At 43.6% G+C, this 21,520-nt stretch overlaps 1 protein-coding gene across 6 annotated transcripts in view; it reads right to left on the reverse strand.

Annotated features, from left to right (window-relative positions):
• Nucleotides 1–21,520, reverse strand: part of TSNARE1 (t-SNARE domain containing 1) — a 271,228-nt gene that overhangs the window by 83,740 nt on the left and 165,968 nt on the right. For all 6 annotated transcript variants that reach the window (XM_026715999.2, XM_087931803.1, XM_087931805.1 and 3 more), the window contains 2 exons: nucleotides 4,961–5,033; nucleotides 4,224–4,306 (listed from right to left, as the gene is read on the reverse strand). In XM_026715999.2, coding sequence (XP_026571784.1) covers nucleotides 4,224–4,306; nucleotides 4,961–5,033 — 156 coding nt within the window. The remainder of the gene's footprint in view (nucleotides 1–4,223; nucleotides 4,307–4,960; nucleotides 5,034–21,520) is intronic.

Below are 21,520 nucleotides of genomic sequence, written 5' to 3' on the forward strand. Positions count from 1 at the left end.
TGTAGAGTCAAACTGGCTGAGAGTCAAATTGGCATAACCAGAGGATAATGGAATGAGAGAGTTGGAAAGGACCTTGGGGGTCTTCTAATCCAACCCCCTACTCAAGCAGGAAACCCTATTCAGAATTTCAGAACGATGGTTGTCCAAGCTCTTCTTAACTCCAATGATGACAACTTCTGGAGGCAAGCTCTTCTGTTGGTTGATTGCTCTCATTGCTAGGAAATTTCTCCTTAGTTCTAGGTTGCTTCTCTCCTTGGTTAGTTTCCATCTGTTGCTTTTTGTTCTGTCTTCAGGTGCTTTGGAGAATAGCTTGACTATCTCTTCTTTGTGGCAGCCCCTGAGACATTGGAAGACTGCTATCATGTTACCCCTAGTCCTTCTTTTCATCAAGCTTCACATACCCAGTTCCTGCAACCATTCTGCACCAGTCCCCTAATCCTCTTTGTTGCTCTTCTCTGCACTCTTTCTAGTATCTCAAATATCTTTTTTACAGCATAGCGACCAAAACTAGACACAGTATTCCAAGTGTGGTCTTACCAAAGCATTATATAGTTGTATTAACACTTCACACGATGTTGGTTCTATCCTTCTGTTAATGCAGCCTAGATCATCCATGAATCTTCACGGAGCAGGCTCTTTACATCAGAGTTGTGGTTTTTGGAGAGCTGTGCAAAACTGGATACAGTATTCCAAGTGTGTTTCTACTAAGACTTTATAAAGTGATCTTGATTCCGTCCCTCTGTTCATGCAACCTAGAATTGCTATGGCTTATTTTTTTAGTTGCAGCTCCACACTGCTAGATCATATTTACACGATTGTCTACTAGGACTCCAATATCCCTCTTGCAATTGCTATTGGTCAACGCTGAAGCCATTTTGGGAGTATCTCCAGGGCTGTCAGAGCTATGCTGGTTGGCGCTATGGGAACGGGATGCAGGGAGATAAGAGATAGTTGGGGACTTGTAGCCAAAATAACATTCTTTCTTCTGGGAACCGAGGACATTCCCATCAGTCCCAGCATGGACTGAAGCCAATTAGAGTTGGGGCTGTGACCAGATTGGACCAGTGGATGGACACGTGGACTGGGGGAAAGAACTTTGATTTTTAATTGGGGTGGGGAAAACCGTGGGACTTTCAGAATCGGGTTTTCACCACATGCGCCAATATGACATGCCTAATAAATCTGTAGTTTGAGGAACTCCTAGGCCTCAGAGCAAGGCTCTTCAAACTTAGCAAGTTTAAGACCTGTGGACTTCAACTCCCAGAATTCCTGAGCTAACATGACTGGAGGAGGCATTCTGGGAGTTGAAGTCCACAGGTCTTAAAGCTGCTAAGTTTGAAGGGCCCTGCTTCAGAGATTTGATTGTGTTGGGTATATTACTTGGAACCCTGGCGCTATTAATGAGCCTGGCACCACCTATTCCAGTGATGGAGAACCTTTTTGGCAGTGTGTGCCCAAATCGGAACGTGCGTGCATGCGCGCGGGCCAGAGCGCCGAAGACCAGCTGGCCAGTGCGTGCATTCCTGTCGTTTGACTATTTTGGGGGCCATTTTCAGGCTGTTTGCAGGCCGTTTTTGCCCTGAAAATGCCCCCCAAACGGTCTGGTTTTTAATCATTTTTGGGCCATTTTTCAGGGTGTTTTTTGGGAGGGGTTCAGGGTGTTTAGGGGCCATTTTTCAGGCTGTTTTCTGGGCCATTTCAGGCCATTTTTCAGGGTGTTTTTAGGGCCTTTTCAGGCTGTTTGTGGGGCAGTTTCAGGCTGTTTTTTGGGCCATTTTCAGGCAATTTGGGGCCATTTTCAGGCCAGTTGGGGGGCATTTTCAGGTCTTTTTCAGGCCATTTTCGGGCCATTTTCAGGCCATTTTTCAGGCCATTTTCAGGCCATTTTCAGGCCATTTTCGGGCCGTTTTCAGGCCATTTTTCAAGCCGTTTTCAGGTACTCTAGCGCCATGAAGACCAGCTGGTGCCAGAAACCAGAAGCTGCGTGCCCACAGAGAGGGCTGTGTATGCCACCTCCGGCACACATGCCATAGATACGCCATCAGAGTCCTATTCCAAACCTGTGCTTTTGGTTTTTCTTGCCTAAATGTAAAAAACACTTAGCAATCCGACAAAAATTCTCCCTCGGAGAAAGCCTACGTCTTTCTCTCAAATCCACTTCGTTAAACATTTCGCCAAATCATTCCAGAATTTGTCGACACACTTCTTTTTTAAAATCCAATTTTTCGGCCTGGTTTCCCTTCCCCCTCCTTTTTTTTTTTTTTTTACATACACGTCTGAAAACTCGCCTGGCCCTCACTTCAAGGCAAACAGGCTTAAAAACAGCGCGAGTAAATCCTATTTCCTCCCCCGTATCACATCTGTTTGTGCTACTTTTCTCTCAGTTACCTACTTAGGAAGGGCCAAAATCGGAGTGTGAAAAGCAATGTCTCGGTTAAAAGACAGCAATTACGGCTTCATATTTTTTAGGGGATCGGGAGAAATTCAGTTTAATACTCCTCTCTCAGAGTGCCGATTTGTCATGCAAGCTATGAAGGGAGACATTTTTGAAAGATTCCTCAAGATCCCAGGAAAAGGGCTGGCATTTTTCCAGGGTCCGATTTCCTACATTTTTCCAGTGTCCGATTGTGTGTACCGCACAACCAACCAGCAATGGCACTGACTCCCTGTGATGACCCAAGGCACGGCACAGAGAATACAGAGACAGCTTGGCTGTTCAAACTGCCCCTTTATTGCTCCAAATTTCCCCAAACGCTCCCACGTTTCTGGCAAATCCCAGAGCAAAGTGATGATGAGCACACACACACACACACACACACACACACACCTCAAACAGCCTCTTACTGCAAATAATCCAACCCAACGCTGTGAATACCACAGCTGCACAGCAAAGAATCCAGGAAAGTCCAAACGTCGGCACTCAACACTCCAGGAATTCAGCGTTTGTACCCAACAAATGCCCCTCCCCACAGTGTCTCTTTAAGTCTCAATTCCCAGGTGTGCCTTGTGAAGAGGGGAGGGGCAGTTTCCTCCCGAGTAGCTGGGTCAGTCTACACTGTTCTTGACTTCTCTCCACTCTCGAGGATCAGGAGAGGGTGATCCTTGCTCATTGCCTGAGCTCTGTCACTCCTCGTGTTCACTGCTTAGTGTCTCTTGGTCATTCTACCCCACTTCCTCCCTGCCTATAAACTGTCCCAATCCTGAAAAGCCCTCGCCTGACTGGGCCTGCTCCTTCCCATTTTCCTCTGAAGTCAACGAAACCGTCCTCTAGATCTCCCATCTGTTCCAGCTCGTCTTCTTCTGCAGATTCATGCTCTGATGGGGGCATGACAACCTCAACCAACAAATGCAACCCACCTCCCAACCGGCAGTTCACCTCCCAGTGAGCATCACCTGACACGATCTCTCCATTACAAGACCTATCACAAGACCCTCAGCTGACGTGACCCTCAGCTGACCCCTCACAACCCTTCACAAGTTCCTCACCTGATGTGACCCACGCCTGACTCATCACAACACCCACCACCAGACCCTCACCTGACGTGACCCATACTTGACCCAACACAAGACTCTTGCCTGTTGTGACCCACCCCTCACCCCTCATAAGACCCTCAACTGATGTGACATACACCTGATCCCTCACAAGACCCTCACTTCACCCATCACAAGACCCTCACCTGATGTGACAGACACCTGACCCCTCACAAGACCCTCACCTCACCCATCACAAGACCCTCACCTGATGACCCAGACTTCACCCCTCACAAGACCCTCACCTGGTGACCTACACTTGACCCCTCACAAGGCCCATCACAAGACCTACACCTGTCCATACAACACCCATACCTGACCCCTCACAATACTCACATGACCCTCACCTGATGTGACACACACCTAACCCCTCACAACACCCTCACCTCACCCATCACAAGACCCTCACCTATCCAACTCACAACACCCATATCTGATCCCGTCACAACACCCACAAGACGCTCATCTGACGTGACCTCATCCATCACAAGATTGACTTACCACACCAAGCCCTTATAAGCAGAAGAACACCAACACTTTGATCCCCTAAACTCCGCTGAAGACGCTACCTAGCATAGTAACTAAGCGTTCAGAAACCAACCCACAAGCTCGGAGAACGAACATCCACTCTCCCCCTACCCTCCAATCTGTTTTCCTCTCCAATTTCGCCTCCTTCAAAATAATCCACTTACTTGATGCTGACTGGCTTTTGCCAAATGTTCGTTGGCGGAGTCGACGTTCACGGTGGCTGTCTCAATATTCGCTTCAATGCTATCTGTAAATAAAAAGAAGGTAATGATTCAACAAAGAAGGGTTGCTAAACCTTAAATTTCTATGGAGATGCTCCATCATCCAGGTCATGGTTGTCGCAAAGGTGCTTTTTCAAGAGGCAACTGGACTTCCTTGTTTTTTTCTTTTCTGACTGGATGGTGAGGCATGGAAGGATTTATATTCCTTGCAAACAAAGCTGGTCATTTGTATCCTTTTAAGAGGGTCGTTGAGGCTCCTTGGAGGTTTATCTGTGTCATCAGGGTCACCTGAGTAGTGCAAATGGTTCCTATAGTCTGAGATTTTTCCCTCTGGAATTCTATTCCTACTCCCACACCATTCTAAGGGTGTTCATCCCAATTTGTATAGTTAAAGTCTGTAGATATTCTCCGTCATCCAGGTCATGGCTGTCCCAAAGGTGCATTTTTTCAAGAGGCAACTGGACTTTCTGGTTTTTCTTTGAAGATGTTTCGCTTCTCCTCCAAGAAGCTTCTTCAGCTCTGACTGGATGGTGGGGAATGGAACAATTTATATTCCTTGCAGACAAAGCTGGTCATCTGAATCCTTTCTGAGGGTCGTTGAGGCCACTTGGAGGTTTATCTGTTAGTAATAGTGGAAATGGGTTCAGATTTCAATTCACAAGAGCTCTGATGATACCCACCTATTGCATCTCCCTGCTCATATACCATCGATGCCAGGTCTTTAATGATCTGGTTGACATCCAACATATCACTCTGAAAAAAAGAAAGAAAGAAAAAAACCCAAAAGGAAGAAAACTATGAGTAGGAAAACATCAACATTTTTAATAGAAAGATAGAGCTAGCAATTGGACAAATATGCTTATCTCATTCCAATTCTTTTTTTTAAAAAAAAATTATAGTAAGATACCTCCCATTTCTGTATTGAAAGAAAGGTATCAAAAAAAAAGAATTGCAATTGTTCATTTAGAATTAGAATTAGAATTATTCTTTTATTGGCCAAGCGTGATTGGACACACAAGGAATTTGTCTTGGTGCAAATGCTCTCAGTGTACATAAAAAGAAAAGATACATTCATCAAGAGTCAAGAATCATCAGGTACAACACTTAATAATAGTCATAGGATACAATAAGCAATCATATCATACTAGGAAACAGTCAATGATGAGAGATTAATATTTATAGTAGTGCAGACTTTGGAAATAGTTGGACAGTGTTGAGGGAATTATTTGTTTAGCAGAGTGATGGCGTTTGGGAAAAAAACTGTAGCTACAGCAACATTGAAAAAAAGCTGACTTATGGCCATTTTTCATACTTATGACTGCTACAGCTTCCCCACAATCACGTGACCAAAATTCAGATGCTTGGCAACTGACTCATATTTATGACGGTTGAAGTGTCCCCGGGGGTCATTTACGACCGCCCCACAAGCAAAGTCAATGGGGAAGCCAGATTCATTTTACAGCCGTGTGACTAAGTGAACAACTGCGGTGATTCACTTACAACAGTGGCAGGGAAAGCGGGCAAAGAGGGGCAACGCTCACTTAGCAGTTGTCTCGCTCAGCAACGGAAATGTTGGGCTCAATTTTTGTCCAGGATGACCTGCATGGGTAAGTAGCCAACGTAGAACGATCCCAAAAGTGTAAATAGGAGATTCAGACTGAGGCTTCCTCCAGTCACACCCAAACTTTTCATAGGTTTCATTTCTCATACTTTCTCTGAGGAAGAACCCTTAGTCAAATGAATAATGATAACAGAATAGAAGAGAATAATAAATATGGAATGGAATGGAATAGAATAGAAAAATAAATGTGGAATAGGATAGTGTAGTGTAGAATAATAAAGAATGAATAGAATCCATTCCTTTCCATATACTCTATTCTATTCTATTCTATTCTATTCTATTCTATTCTATTCTGTTCTATTCTATTCTATTCTCATTCCTATATTCTATTCTATTTCCTATATTCTATTCCATTTCCTATATTCTATTCTTATTCCTATATTCTATTCTATTCTAATTCCTATATTCTATTCTATTCTATTCTATTCTATTCTATTCTATTCTATTCTATTCTATTCTATTCTACTCTACTCTACTCTACTCTACTCTACTCTACTCTATTCTGTCATATTCTATTCTACTCTACTCTACTCCACTCCACTATTCCTATATTCTATTCTTATTCCTATATTCTATTCTTATTCCTATATTCTATTCTGTTCTGTTCTGTTCTGTTCTATTCCTATTCTATTCTACTCATTCCTATATTCTATTCTATTTCCTATATTCTATTCCATTTGCTATATTCTATTCTATTCTTATTCCTATATCCTATTCTATTTCCTATATTCTATTCTTATTCCTATATTCTATTCTAGTCTACTATTCTATTCTACTCTACTCTATATATTCTCTTCTATTTCTCTTCTCCCATCCCATCCCATCCCATCCCATATTTCTGTTCTGTTGTGTTTGACCTGACCTATGCTATCATATACTCTATCCTATCCTACCCTACCCTACCCTACCCTACCCTTTCCTATCCTATGCTATCCCATCCTATCCTATCCTACTCTACTCTACTTTACTCTGAGTAAAAAATGACTTGATGGCCTATAGTCAATGAACGAACCAACCAACCTGTACTTCTCTCTTTTTCCCTTTTGCATATAGAACTGGGAAGACCCCAAGGATGATGTTGGGCAGATTTAGAGGACAACGTCTATGGACACAAGTTAGGCATCTTCTTCAGAGCAACAGCAAAATAAATTCTGAGTTCAGATTTCATTGGAGGAAGGCATACCAGGGACAGTCATCCGTGGCTTAGCCGGAGACAGCTCTCCAAGAGTAGCAGGTGAAAGACCAAGCTGAAACTAAATTAGATCTGACTTCATTTAAATGTAAATTTAATTAAAACTAAATGTACTTAATGTGATTAATCCGCAGTCATGCATTTAATTATTTTCCCCTTCTGTCACACGAAACGTTACCATTGGGCAAGAACTTTTGGAGGTCTTGAAAAGAGGAGAGCCAAGACTCTCAAAAGCCACCTGTAGGTGATCTACTGTGTACCAAGCCACACCGGATCGTGGGAGATCGGTTACATCAGGGGTGTCTAACTCAAGGCCTGTTGTGGTTCGCCAGCAGACAGTGCAGCCGGCAACAGAATCGGACAGTGGGCACAAAAAGGGACCAGGTTGGGAGTCTGGAGAGGACTCGGACAAGGGTCCTGCATCCGACGTAGAGATGGGGCCAGGGCTATCCGGGAGTGGGGTGCTACCTCTGGAGCCTCCGGAGTCTGACAGCAGTGAAGCAGAGGACCCAGGGGAGCCTGTTCCCAGTGCGCTTGTGCGCACAGCTGCTAGAAGGCGAGAGCAGCTGAAACAAAAGGGGCGACTCGGGAATAAGGAGCTGAGAGGTGATTGCCCTTCCCATAAGGGATAAAAGTCAGGCTGAGATGACGAAACCTTTGCAGGAAGCAAAGTAGTTCGATCGGTTCCGAGTCATTCTGGAAGCTCTTATGTACTCTGGTTGGTTTGTTCTTGTACTTTGGTTGGTTTCTTTTCTAGTTCATTTGATACTTCTGTTTTTTTGGCAGCACTTCTCAGAACTGAAAGGTGTGTGCTTATTTTGGGTAAGCACCCAAGTTTAATTCCTGAGTTTAATTCCGGCTGGGAATGAAAACAATTCCCAGCATTGCAATAAAACAGGTTTGGTTTTTAAAACAAGTTTGTGAATAATTCCGGTTTACTAAGCCTGGGTCAGAACAGAAACAGTGAAGGACCGGCACGCAGCGCCTCTGTCAGCAAAAACAGAGCTTGGGAGGGGCCGCATGTGGCTGGCAGAGGATTGCAAGAAGTTGTCACAGCTGAAAAGAGAGGTTGGGAGCTGTTTAGACCTAGGCTTCCCGAAAGCACAAAGCCGATTCCTCATCCCGATAAAACCCCTTTTATTTAGGTTAAAGAGAATTCCTCTTCAGCAAAGTCCTGGCCAACAGTCTTTCAAAAGATTTCACAACTACAGACCTTTATCAGGCTTGGAGAGCTGCCAGGCCGGTATATTCCAAACGCCACTCTGTAGCAGAAAATATTTGGCAAGAAATCAGGAACAGATCTTCACCCTAATGTCTCCTGCAAACCCCTTTTGCTCCTCTTTTATCCCCTATGGGAGGGGCCATTCACCGTGCACCTGTGCCTTTACTCCCGAGTCGACCATTGATCCTTAACTGTACCCTTCTTCTGACAGCTCTGCGCATGTGTACATTGGGAATAGGCTCCAGCTGTTCTTCCTCACTGATCTCCGACTCCAAAGGCAGCTGATAACTGTCAGAAGGCCCTGGCCCCATCTCTGCCTTCAATGCAGAGCCCTTGTCAGAGCCTTCCCCAGACTCCAGGACTGGCCCATGTTCCTCCCCAAACTTCCTCACTGTCTGAATCTGCTGCCAGCTCCTCTGGCCGCTGGCAGACCACAACAAGTAGTACCTCTATCTTTATTGTCCAGGGTTCCAGCAAAGTTGGAGAGCCCGTTTTTGCTGACAGAGTGCTTGGGCCGCCACAGGCTGCCCCAACATGAGTGATGTCAAGCTGGCCACACCCACCCAAGCCTCCCAAGATCAAACACAACTGTGATGCGGTCCTCAATGAAATTGAGTTTGACACCCCTGGGTTACATGGACAGTGGGGATCTATCAGCCTTGCTAGGTAAACTAGACAAGATCCAGAAGAGCTAACTTTATTGGAAGGTTTATTAGACTCTTGCAAATCTGAAAGGATTTCCTTCACCGACCCCACCCCCCTTTATTTATATACAGTTAGTCCTCAACTTTTAACTGCAAGTCAGCCCAGAATTTATGTGGCTACATGAGAAGTTTCTTAAGTGAGTTTTGTCCCATTTTTCTTACCTGAATCCCCGCATTTCTTACCTGAATCCCTGAGGTTAGAGCAGGGGTGGGATTCTACCGATTCTGTCCAACTCTGTAGAATCGGTAGCTCTGAAGAGCAGCAGACATAGAACCGGTTCTATGTCTGCTGATGTTTTTGTCTACTTACCCACCCACCCGGGCTCTTACCTGATCTTTACTTCCTGCTTTTTCAACCTCAGATGCCATGCGAGGCACAGCTGTGGTTGAAAAAGCAGGAAAAAAGTGCTTTTTCAAACACAGCTTCCCTGCACGCAGCGCTACTCAGCTGTCCAGGCAGCAAGCTGACAAAGATTTACACACACGTGCAGCTTGCAGGGAAGCACATCATAAATCACTGAACCAGTACTTAACCCTGTCGGATCCCACCCCTGGGTTAGAACTAAGGAGAAATTTACTGACAGTTTATATACATATACATATATATCGTGTTTGTCATAAAATAAGGCTGGGTCTTTTTTTTTTTTGAACCCCGAAAAAAGGGCTAGGCTGTCTTTTCAGGGGTGATTTAATCCCCCCCCCATTGCATCCTCCTCTAAAGGCCCCATGGGCAGCCATGCCTCGCCACCAGCCGCTCCTAATGGGTGATCATGGCGGAGTATGGAAACACGCTCCAAATAGCGGCAGCAGCTCCAAACGCAGAAGCGGCAGCTCCAAATGCAGAAGGGAAAGCAACAGCGGCAGGCGCCAAAGGTCTCGGGTCTGCAGCAAAGGTGCTTGGCAGGAGCAGGGAGCTCTCCGCGCTTCGCCATGATCGGCCGTTAGGAGTGGCTGGTGGCGAGGCATGGCTGCCCACAGGGCGCTCCTAACGGCAAGTCCCCCCTGCTCTTCTCACCCATTTCACATGTTTTAAAATAGGCCTAAATTTGGAGGGGGAGGTGCTTAATTTTATTTTATGCCTAGAAAACATGCTGGGTCTTCCTCTTGGGGGGGGCGAATTGTTTCTTGCTTCTCAGAGTGATGTGAGATTGCAGCTGCTGCTTCCTTTTAACTGCTAGTGGGGGTGTGACTTGTTTGGGTGGGGGCTTGGCTGTGTTCTGATTGGTTGGTGGATGACACTTCCCGCCTTCCAGCCATTTGGAAACCCGCCCTCATGAACAGACGAGTACCTAACATGAAGAAGGACACCAGACCCACACCCATGAGAGCCACACAAGATGCCACCACCACACTTCCATGTAGAAAACAGACTCACACCCACTCAGAAGATGAGACCTGACCACAGACCAGAAGCCGCACTGCAGCTGCATCACTACCCACTTCAAACCCCTCCAAGCCATACATGAAGCAAACTGACACCCACTATGAAGATGCAGCATGACCACGAACTCGAAGCCAAACAGCAAGATCACAGCTCACCAACTCAAATCCCCCAGCAACTAAGACTAACCTGAGCACAACCAAGCCCCCACCTGAACAGAACACACCTCCAGCCAATCAGGACACGGCCAACCCCCCAACCAATCAGAACATAGCCAAGCCCCCACCCACTCAAGTCACACCCCCACTAGCAGTTAAAAGGAAGCAGCAGCTGCAATCTCACATCACTCTGAGAAGCACAGAGCCGAAGAAAGGAGCCTGAAGATGATGAATGAGACTTCATCGAAACATTGCCTAGATACTTCGAATCTTACGCGGGAGAAAACCCGAATAACCAAAGATCCATATGTATATATATGTATATATATATATGTTTTCTGAGGTTCTCCCGGGTATTTGTATGTGGATCTTTGGTTATTCGTGTTTTCTCCCGCGTAAGATTGGCAGTATCTAGGCCTAGATATATATGTGTGTGTGTGTGTGTGTGTGTGTGTGTGTGTGTGTGTGTGTGTGCGTGCGTCTTGTCTGTCTGTCTGTCTGTATCTGTGTGTGTATAATGAAAATTACAAATTTGAATGAGCAAAATGAAAATATGGGGTGAGGTGTGCAGAAGTTAGAATTCAAATTATGAAAGTCAGTCGCTGAGACAGTTGACTCTAAAAAGATAGTCAGGACTTTGACAACTTGTTTACAAACATTTCTTTACAATCAAGTTGAAAGTGGTTGTTCACACGAATTATATTAAGATTAAAGCTAAAAAAAAATGTCATTTACAATTAAAACTTTACTATGTACAATTTTATATGCAATACCTAATTCTGTAGAGTTAAAAGAATCAATCAGTGGAATTTCTTGCCTCTTTTAGAAAGCTTTAAAAAGACACATTTTCTAAATATTCCATTGGGCATCCTTAGAATTCTCTCTATGCACACCTTTGAGTCATCTTGACTCCCAGTGACTACATGTGTACATCTAAATTTCTCATCCAGTTTTGGTTACCACACTATAAAAAAGGTGTTGAGGCTCTAGAAAACATGCAGAGAATAGCAACCAGGATGGTTAGGGGACTAGAGGATAAAACATACAATGGACGGTTGCAGGAACTGGGCCTGGCTAGCCTAGTGAAGAGAAGGACCAGGGGAGACAGGAGAGCAATGTTCCAATATTTGAGGGGCTGCTCAAGAGAAGAAGGGGTCGAGCTTTTTTTCCCAAAGCACCTGAAAACAAGAAATAATGGATGGAAAGTGATCAAGGAGAGAAGCAACCTAGAAATAAGGAGACATTTTCTGACAGTGAGAACAATCAACCCATGGAACAGAAGTTGCCTTCGGAAGTTGTGGGAGCTTCATCGCTAGAGGCTTTCAAGAAGAGACTGGACTCCCATCTGTCAGAAATGGTGTAGGGTCTCCTGCTTGGGCAAGGGGTTGGACTAGATGACCTACAAGGTCCCTTCCAACTCAGTTAATTTCTAATCCTCCTTGGCCAAAAAGGAGAAACTGGGCCAAAGTTACTCAGCTAGTTTGATGCCTCTGGTAGGATTAGAACTCAGAATCTCCTGGTTTCTAGTTCAGTGACCTTAACCACGACACCAGATTGCATCTCCCTCTAAAATTAGGATTTCTTCATTCAGACAAGTCTCGAAAGGCTGCTTGATGGTGAAATTGTCTCCCGTGATGAATTCATAAGGGCTGCCAAGTAGATCTACATTCTTCACGGGTAGACTTCATTATGCGACTCGGAATAACACAGTAATTAATTATGTAATGCAATAAGAATCTCATTAATTTGCAATAAAGCCAGAAAGGGCTCTGTTGTGAATGCCTGAATACACTCCAGGAGCAGAGAAAAGAACTCAGGAGCAGGTCTGGGAAACCAACAAAGAGGAAAAGGAAGGAGGAAGGTGGAGAGAACTAAGCACATGACACGGCCACAAATATAGTTGACTCTCTTTATGGCCTAATGGAATGGGACACTAAAATTTTAATGGGTAATCTGCAGCACCGCTCAGAGCTGCTGGTGAAAAGAACTGCCATTATGCAAGGGTTGACAGGAAATCGATCAATGGCAGGGCTACGGTGAAATTCCAGAGGTGGCCATTAATACAATTGAGGAAGTCCAGAAGTATTTTACGAGAAGAGTATTATACTCCACTGCTTGCAACAGAATACCCTATATCACCAGACTTGAAATTTTGGGTTTGGACAATCTAGAACTACACCGCCTATGGTTGGACTTGAGCGTAATACACAAAATTATCTGCTACAATGTCCTACCGATCAACGACTACTTCAGCTTCAACCACAACAATACAAGAATGGAATGGAATGGAATGGAATGGAATGGAATGGAATGGAATGGAATGGAATGGAGTAGAGTAGAGTAGAGTAGAGTAGAGTAGAGTAGAGTAGAGTAGAGTAGAATAGAATAGAATAGAATAGAATAGAATAGAATAGAATAGAATAGAATAGAATAGAATACTTTATTGGCCAAGTGTGATTGGACATACAAGGAATTTGTCTTGGTGTAAATAGTCTCAGTATACATAAAGAAAAGGGACATTCATTAAGAATCAAGAAACATAATGTACAACACTTAATGATAGTCATAGGGTACAATCAACAATCAAATCATACTAGGAAACAGTCAAGTGGGAGGGGATGGGTGATAAGGAGTGATGAGAAGATTAACAGTAATAGTAGTGTACGCTTTGTAAATAGTTGAACAGTGTTGAGGGAATTATTTGTTTAGCAGAGTGATGGCTTTCAGGAAAAAAACTGTCCTTGTGTCTAGTTGTTCTGGTGTGCAGTGCTCTATAGTGTCGTTTTGAGGGAAGGAGTTGAAACAGTTTATGTCCAGGATGTGAGGGGTCTGTAAATATTTTCACAGCCCCCTTTTTGACTCGAGACAGGTCCTCGATTGAAGGCAGGTGGGTAGTAATAGTTTTTTTCTGCAGTCCTAATTATCCTCTGAAGTCTGTGTCTGTCCTGTTGGGTTGCAGAACCAAACCAGACAGTTAGAGATACAGATGACAGACTCAATACTTCCTCTGTAGAAGTGGATCAGCAGCTCCTTGGGCAGTTTGAGCTTTCTGAGTTGGTGCAGAAAGAACATTCTTTGCTGTGCTTTTTTGATGATGTTTTTGATGTTTGGCGTCCATTTTAGGTCATGTGATATCTAGAACCTAGAAATTTGAAGGTCTCTACTGTTGATACTGTGTTGTCTAGTATTGTAAGATGTAGTAAGTATAGGAGGATTTCTTCTAAAGTCTACCACCATTTCTACGGTTTTGAGTGTGTTCAGTTCCAGATTGTTCCGGTTACACCACGAGGCAAGTTGTATAACCTCCTGTCTGTATGCAGATTCATCGTTGTCTCGAATGAGACCAATCACTGTTGTGTCATCAGCAAACTTCAGTATTTTAACAGATGGATCGTTTGAGATGCAGTCATTGGTATATAGGGAGAAGAGAAGTGGAGATAGCACACAGCCTTGGGGGGCCCCTGTGCTGATTTTACAGGTATTGGATGTGATTCCCCCTAGCTTCACCTGCTGCTTCCTGTCTGTTAGGAAGCTTATGATCCACTTACAAGTGTGTTCAGGTACCGCTAGTTGGCTTAATTTACTTAGAAGAGTGTCTGGAATGATGGTATTGAATGCTGAACTGAAGTCTACAAAGAGGACCCTTGCGTAGGTAATTGGAGATTCAAGGTGTTGTAGGATGTAATACAGAGCCATGTTAACAGCATCATCTGTCAATCTATTTGCTCGGTATGCAAACTGCATGGGATCTAACAGCGGATCTGTGATGGTTTTCAGGTGGGACAGCACAAGCCTTTCAAAGATTTTCATAACTATAGATGTTAGAGCAACTGGTCTGTAGTCATCCAGTTCCTTGATGGAGGGCTTCTTTGGCACTGGGATGATGGTAGAACATTTGAAGCAGGAAGGAACATAAGCACATTTCTAGTGATCTATTGAAGATTCGGGTGAAGATGGGGGCCAATTGGTCAGCACAGACTTTTAAGCAAGAAGGAGTTATCTTGTCTGGCCCTGGTGTTTTTCCTGGCTTCTGTCTGTGTAATAGATCTTGCACTTCTTTTTCTGTAATTCACCCCCATTTACAAGCAAAACATGGTCAATGTTATTTGTATTCATTTACTACTCTATAAGGTATGTGTGAGCGCACATGTGTTTTTAATGCAGGGACTGGCATGCAATTCTTTTCCTAACAAATACAATTTTGCCTGCAGATTTACTTTCTGTAGAGTGCTCTGAGTTTTAATTTGCGATAATGGAATTAATTACACCGGCAGGGACTTCTTGCTATGCAACAGTGTTGGGTTTGGGGGAATTTGCAAATCATAATTGATTGGGTTACTGAATTAACCCATTTTTCTGGGTTCACCCAATACTGCATACTGAATCATCAAGCAACAAAGTGTGTCGGATTTGTGAAACACACTAAGCTAGCAATATAACAAAACACTAACAAATGCTTACACTAACTAGACTCTGGTCTTTCTGCAAAATTCAGCTTCTATAGTAAAGGTACAGCCATTCAGAACAATCCTCTTCATTGGAAACTTATTTCTTTTAAAAACAACTCCATCTTAGCAGTATGTATTATTCCCCACATCAAAAAGAAACAGAGATGGTCAAATGGATTCTTTTATCCAAAGAAGAGAGTATATCTAACCTTCTTTCTATTTTGAAATTGCTTCCGGATTTTGTGCTTGCAATGAAAGGGGAAAAAAAAACAACGACACAAAACCTTGATTTTGGTTTTGCTAACTGGATAGGTTTATTTTTCATAGAAGTGGCACGTATATACTGTTGTGTAAAAGTAAAAAGATGTGGTTGTAATGTTAGCTTCTACTGTGCTGGAGAGAAAGAAAAAACCTATGAAGAATGGCTAGAAGATTTGGGTTTGGCCAGTCTAGAAAAAAGAAGAACTCTGTGTGTGTGTGTGTGTGTGTGTGTGTGTGTGTGTGTGTGTGTTAGCAATATTCCAGTATTTGAGGGGCTGCCACAAAAAGGATGGGGTCAACTTATTTTCCAAAGCACCAGAAGGCAAGACAAGAAACAGTGCCAGAAGGGAGTGGAGTCTGTGGAGAGGAGGAGGAGGAGGAGGAGGAGGAGGAGGAGGAGGAGGAGGAGGAGGAGGAGGAGGAGGAGGAGGAGGACTGTGTGGTCCTTGGTTGCTTTCTTGCAGACATTTCATTACCCAACTAGATGACATTATCAGTGCCAGAAGAGTGTAGGAGTTGATTTTGGTCTATATTTTATGGCTTGTCCTTTCAGGGTTGTTGGGAATTGTTTTTAGTGGTTCTTCGCTTAGCTTCTGCTTTATGGTTTGATTGTTTGTCTGAGTTGGTAGTTGCTTCGTTGGACTACTGTTTACTGTTTGAAAAAAAAAATTGTTATTAAACTGCAACCTTGCATTTGAACTCTTGTCCATCAAAGCCATGCTAGGCACGAGGATCTGCCTGCTTTCATTCTTCTGGAACGGTAACCCAGGGTGGTTAGCAAGAACTTGACTTGGATGGGCATATTTAAGTGTCTGACGGAGCCGGTGAAGCTTTTAGTTCAGAAAGTCAACACACACGCACAAAAGTTGTCCGTCGGCATTTCTTTTCTATATGTTCTGAATCTCTGGATCGAAGAGAGCGAGTGATGCAATTCTTGTGAAGATGCTTTTCATGTCACCTTCTAGGGGATGAAAATGTCGCCTCCATCATTTCTTGTTTCCAGAAATTGACAGCGATTATTTATTTACTGAATTCTCCCACTTTTCTTGCTTCGTTTCACGCAGGCATGTTTTATTGTAGAACAGTTCTTTTTTTCACGGCTGCTCAATTGTTGTAGGAACAAGAATTTGGGGCTAAAAGTGCTACCCAAATATGAAAAAAAAAAAAAAAGTTCAGAAATGCAGAAACTATCTAGGAACATTTTGGGGGAAAAGTCAAGGTTTATAACTCTCATAGGGTCTACGCAGGCAGGGAGGTGTAGTGGTTATGTTTTATGCTCAGAGGTGGGCTGATGTCGATTCGCACTGGTTTGGGCGAAATGGTTGTTAAGAGTCTGCGCAGTTCACAAACTAGCAAATCCCCTTTATTGGCTGGACTCGCCCCAACTCATTTTTTGGCCTGTTTTCTGGGCTGTTTTTGACCTGTTTCAGGCCATTTTAAGGCCCCAAAATGGCCTGAACACAGTCCCCAAATGGCCTGAAAATGGTCCAAAAGACATCCAGAAAACAGCTCAAAAACAGGCCAAAAAATGGGTGGGGCTAGCCAGTAGTGGAATGAGCCCCAACCGGCTGAATCCTACCTCTGCCTTTGAGGTGAGTGGCCAGGAGGCGGGGCTGGGTATGATGAGTGACATTACCTACCCAGTCACATGACCAACCAGCCATGCCTACCCAGCCAGGGAACCGGTTGATACGTTATTCAAATCCCACCACTGGTTATGCTCATAATCAGAAGGGGTCTCCAAACTGTTGTACAACCCATAGGTACAGAAAGAAAATGGTAACTTTTTCTTTCCTGAAGTAGCTTGATATAATGGATTATCCTCTGAATAAGACTCACTGAGTCATTAAGAATTTTTAATTATTATCCATCCTTCCATCCATCCATCCATCCATCCATCCATCCATCCATCCATCTATCTCTATCAATCTCTCTATCTAGCAAAAAAAAGAGGAAGAAGGAAGGGAGGAAGAAGAGAGGGAAGAATAGCAAGAGCACCTAGACTTATGTACCACTTTAGAGTGCTCTACAGCCCTCTTTAAGTGGCTTATAGAGTCAGCCTATTGCCCCCAACAATATGGGTCCTCATTTTACTGACCTTGGAAAGATGGAAGGTTGACAACCATAAACTGGTCAGGATTGAACTGCTGGCAATGGGCAGTCAGCTTGCAATACTGCATTCTAACCACTGCGCCACCACGGCTTCGTAGTTTCATAGCCTTCTAACAGACATCTTGTTTGCTTTCAATCTCTGCCTTCTGGAGGATGTTCAAAACAGCTTTTTCAAAGAGCTTTTAAGCCTTGACTCCAACTTTGTTTGCCCTTTCCTTTCCCTCCCTCTCTCCCCTCCCCTATTCCCCTCACTTCCTTTCCCTTCTTTCTTCTTTTCCTTCCTCTGTTCCCTTCCCTGCTTTCCTTACTTTGGGAGATTTTAGTTACTGTTTCTTACCTATTGGATTTACAAACCACCTAATGCCAAGTGCTGGAATTCAAATAATTGAACAACTGGTTTTCTGCCCTGATGAGTTCTTCCAACAACCAGTTCACCAAACTGCACAGAAAGTTAGGTTCTTCCGAAGTGGTGCAAACTACTAATGTCTTTAGGGACTTGGGATCTACACATGTAATTATTAATAATAATAGGAGCAACAACATGACCTATCCTACACTAGGTCTGAAACCCTTACAACTCCTCTCAGCATTTTATCCACTGAACATTTCAGCTAGCAATATTTTATATTAAATCTGGAACATCCACAATACTGTAACAAACCATGAATCAAAAACACACAGAGTTCTTAATTGAGAACGAAGCCAACTGATCAATCATTTTGTTGGAGCGCTTCCAACAAAAACCAGCGACACATCTTTGTCTATTTAGATGCCCCACTTAGCTTTGCAAATCTTATACCCATTAAAAAAAATGAATGTAGGATTTGGACCTTACGGTTGTAATTTTATTCACTCTTGTTAAGCAGTCAGTAGGAGCTGCTTCCTGCAAATAAATCTACATCGAATTATTGATAGAATATTTGTAGCTCAGGGCTGAACTGTGGAGTCTTTGGTGCTCTCTGAACTTGGTTGTTTTGATGCAGATGTTTCATTATTCATCATCAGTGCTAGATGGGAGTGAGGTTTGAAGAGAGGAGGAAGAGGAGGGGAAGGAGGATAATGACTTTGGGGCCCTTGGTATTCTCTAAACTTGATTGTTTTCATTCAGATGTTTCTTTCCGAAACTAAAAGTTTTCCCAGCTTCTCCAAAAGGTCCCAACCTACAAGCCATCCCCCTTTCCCTCATCATCACATCACATGAACCAATCCCAAAGTAGGTTCCAGTTCTTTCTGTGCCATACTCTTTCACCTTGAACCATCAAAATAATTATATTTTGTCTACTAAGAGCTACTCCGTGAACATCGTCCCCTCCCACTTTCTCCAGATATGTGGCAGCGATGAATCAGGATTCCATAGCTGACACCCAACTAGGTAACATCATCAGTGCTGCAAGGAAATGAGGTTTGAGGAGGAGGAGGGGGGGGAGACTGTGGGGTCCTTGGTGCTCTCTGAACTTGATTGCTTTCATGCCCATCTAGATAACTTCATCAGTGCTACAAGGGAGTGGGATTTGCTCTTTGTTTACGTAATTCCACAATGGGGGTATTGTTTTCTGCTTAATTGTTAGTCTAGTGTTTTAACCTGAGTGTTAATCTCGGTTTATCTGGCTATTGATTGGTGACAAGGAGGTGTCTGTTTGGTCTGTTGGTTTTCTTTTTAGCTTTTTGATTATCTCTTTTGAATGGTGTGTAGATATCGTTTCTCTCTATGTGTCTGTTGATGGTAGGCAGGGCACGCCACTTGTATATATGCAGAGAGCAAATTCTACTTCCTTCTAGCACTGATGATGTTCCTTAGTTTGGGAATGAAACATCTGTAAGAAAACAGCCAAGCTCAGAGAGCACCTCACAAGGACCTCACAGTCAAAAATATCATGCTGCATAGGATTCCATGGCACAATATTTTTAACCCATATTCCACTGTCTCTCTTCGAACACGTGTAAAATTTAAACGATCCAGAAAAGGAACGGAAAAGATTTCTTGCACATTTTAATAATTCCCCACCATTTCTTTCTTCAGTGGAAGGCCGCGGAGGTAACATAACTTTGTGGAAAAATATTTCAAAGAAATTCATTTTTGTTTTATGGGACTGCTGGGAAACCAGAGTAATTATTGCCACTTAAAACTGTCATGAATAATAAATTATCATTCAATTATTGCTTCACCGAAAATGTGATAGTAACCAAATTGCTCAGACGAAAGAGAGGATCTAATCTTCCAATTATCCACAAGGTTCAATATATACCGAACTGGGGATAGGGGATATTATGGATTAGGGAATAAAACTACTAGACACTGAAGTAATGAGAATCTACATCAAAGTAGGGCAAGATTTCACAGACTAGTGATTAATGTGACTTTTGACTCAACTCTTAAAGCAGGAATGAGGGGGTCCCTGGTGCTCTCTGAGCTTGGTGCTTTTCTTGAAGACGTTTCATTACCCAACTAGGTAACATCATCAGTGCTAGAAGAGAGTTGAGAGGAAGAGGAGAAGACCAGGTGGTGGAAAAGGAAGAAGGGGAGGAGGAATGTGGGCTCCTTGATGCTCTCTGAGTTTGGTTGTTTTCTTGCAGATGTTTCACTACCCAACTAAGTAATATCATCAGTGCTAGGAGAGAGGGAGGTGAGGAGGAGGAGGAGGAAGAGGTGGAGGACTGTGGGATCCTTTGTACTCTCTGAGCTTGATGGTTTTCTTGCAGATGTTTCATTATCCAACTAGGTAACATCATCAGTGCTAGGAGAGAGGGAGGTTAGGAGGAGGAGGAGGACTGTGGGACCCTTGATGCTCTCTGAGTTTGGTTGTTTTCTTGCAGATATTTCACTACCCAACTAAGTAACATCATCAGTGCTAGAAGAGAGGAGGTTAGGAGGAGGGGGAGGAGGAGGAGGAGGAAGAGGTGGAGGACTGTGGGATCTTGATGCTCTCTGAGTTTGGTTGTTTTCTTGCAGATGTTTCACTACCTAACTAGGTAACATCATCAGTGCTAGAAGAGAGTTGAGAGGAGGAGGAGGAGGAGGAGACCAGGAGGAGGAGGAGGAAAAGGAAGTGGGGGGAGGAGGAGAACGGTGACTGTGGGGTCCTTGGTGCTTTCTGAGTGGTTTTCTTGCAGATGTTTCATTACCCAATTGGACAACATCATCAGTGCTAGAGGAGAGTGGAGAGGAGGAGGAGGAGGAGGAAAAGATCAGGTGATGGAAGAGGAAGAGTGGGAGGAGGAATGTGGGGTCCTTGGTGCTCTCTGAGCTTAGTGGTTTTCTTGCAGATGTTTCATTATCCAACTAGGTAACATCATCAGTGCTAGAAGAGAGTGGAGTGGAAGAGGAGGAGGAGGAAGAAGGGGTGGAGGAGGACAATGACTGTGGAAACCTTGGTACTCTCTGAGTGGTTTTCTTGCAGATGTTTCATTACCCAACTAGGTATCATCAGTAGTAGAAGAGAGTAAGGGTTGCTTTGGTTTTATATACAAGTAGCTTCCCCTGTCAGTGTTGGTGGAAGTATTCTTGGTAGTTCCTTGGTTAGGTTGTTTGCTGTTTGATTGTGTAGTTCCTTGATTGAGGTATTGCTTACATCTAGATTGTTGGTCTAGTATCAATCTTAGTGTTCATCTCTTCTTATCTGGGTGTAGACGCTGGTAAGGTTGTTTTGGTTCTTTATCATTCCCTTTTGGCTTTTTGATTATCTCTTTCAAACGATATGTAGATGTTATTTATCTCTATGTGGTTGTTGATGGCTAATGAAACCTCTGCAAGGAAAGAACCAAGTTCAGAGAACACCAAGGACCACACAGTCCTCCTCTTCCTCCTCATCCACATCCTCCTCCTCTCTGCACACCCCATTCTATTCTAGCACCATGTTCGCTAGTTGGGTAATGAAATGTTTGCAAGAAAACAACTGAGCCCGGAGAGCACCAAGGACCTCTCATGGAATAAAGTTTGTGAATAGAAGGAGGCGGAGGAAGAGGAAGAACGGGAGGGACAGAAGTGGCATTAGAGGTGAAGAAGGAGAAGAAGAAGAAGAAGAAGAAGAAGAAGAAGAAGAAGAAGAAGAAGAAGAAGAAGAAGAAGAAGAAGAAGAAGAAGAGGAGGAGGAGGAGGAGGAGGAGGAGGAGGAGGAGGAGGAGGAGGAGGAGGAGGAGGAGG

The sequence above is a fragment of the Pseudonaja textilis genome, chromosome 3 (assembly GCF_049901715.1).
Source record: "Pseudonaja textilis isolate UNSWEBS1 chromosome 3, rPseTex1.2, whole genome shotgun sequence".
Lineage (NCBI taxonomy): Eukaryota > Metazoa > Chordata > Lepidosauria > Squamata > Elapidae > Pseudonaja > Pseudonaja textilis.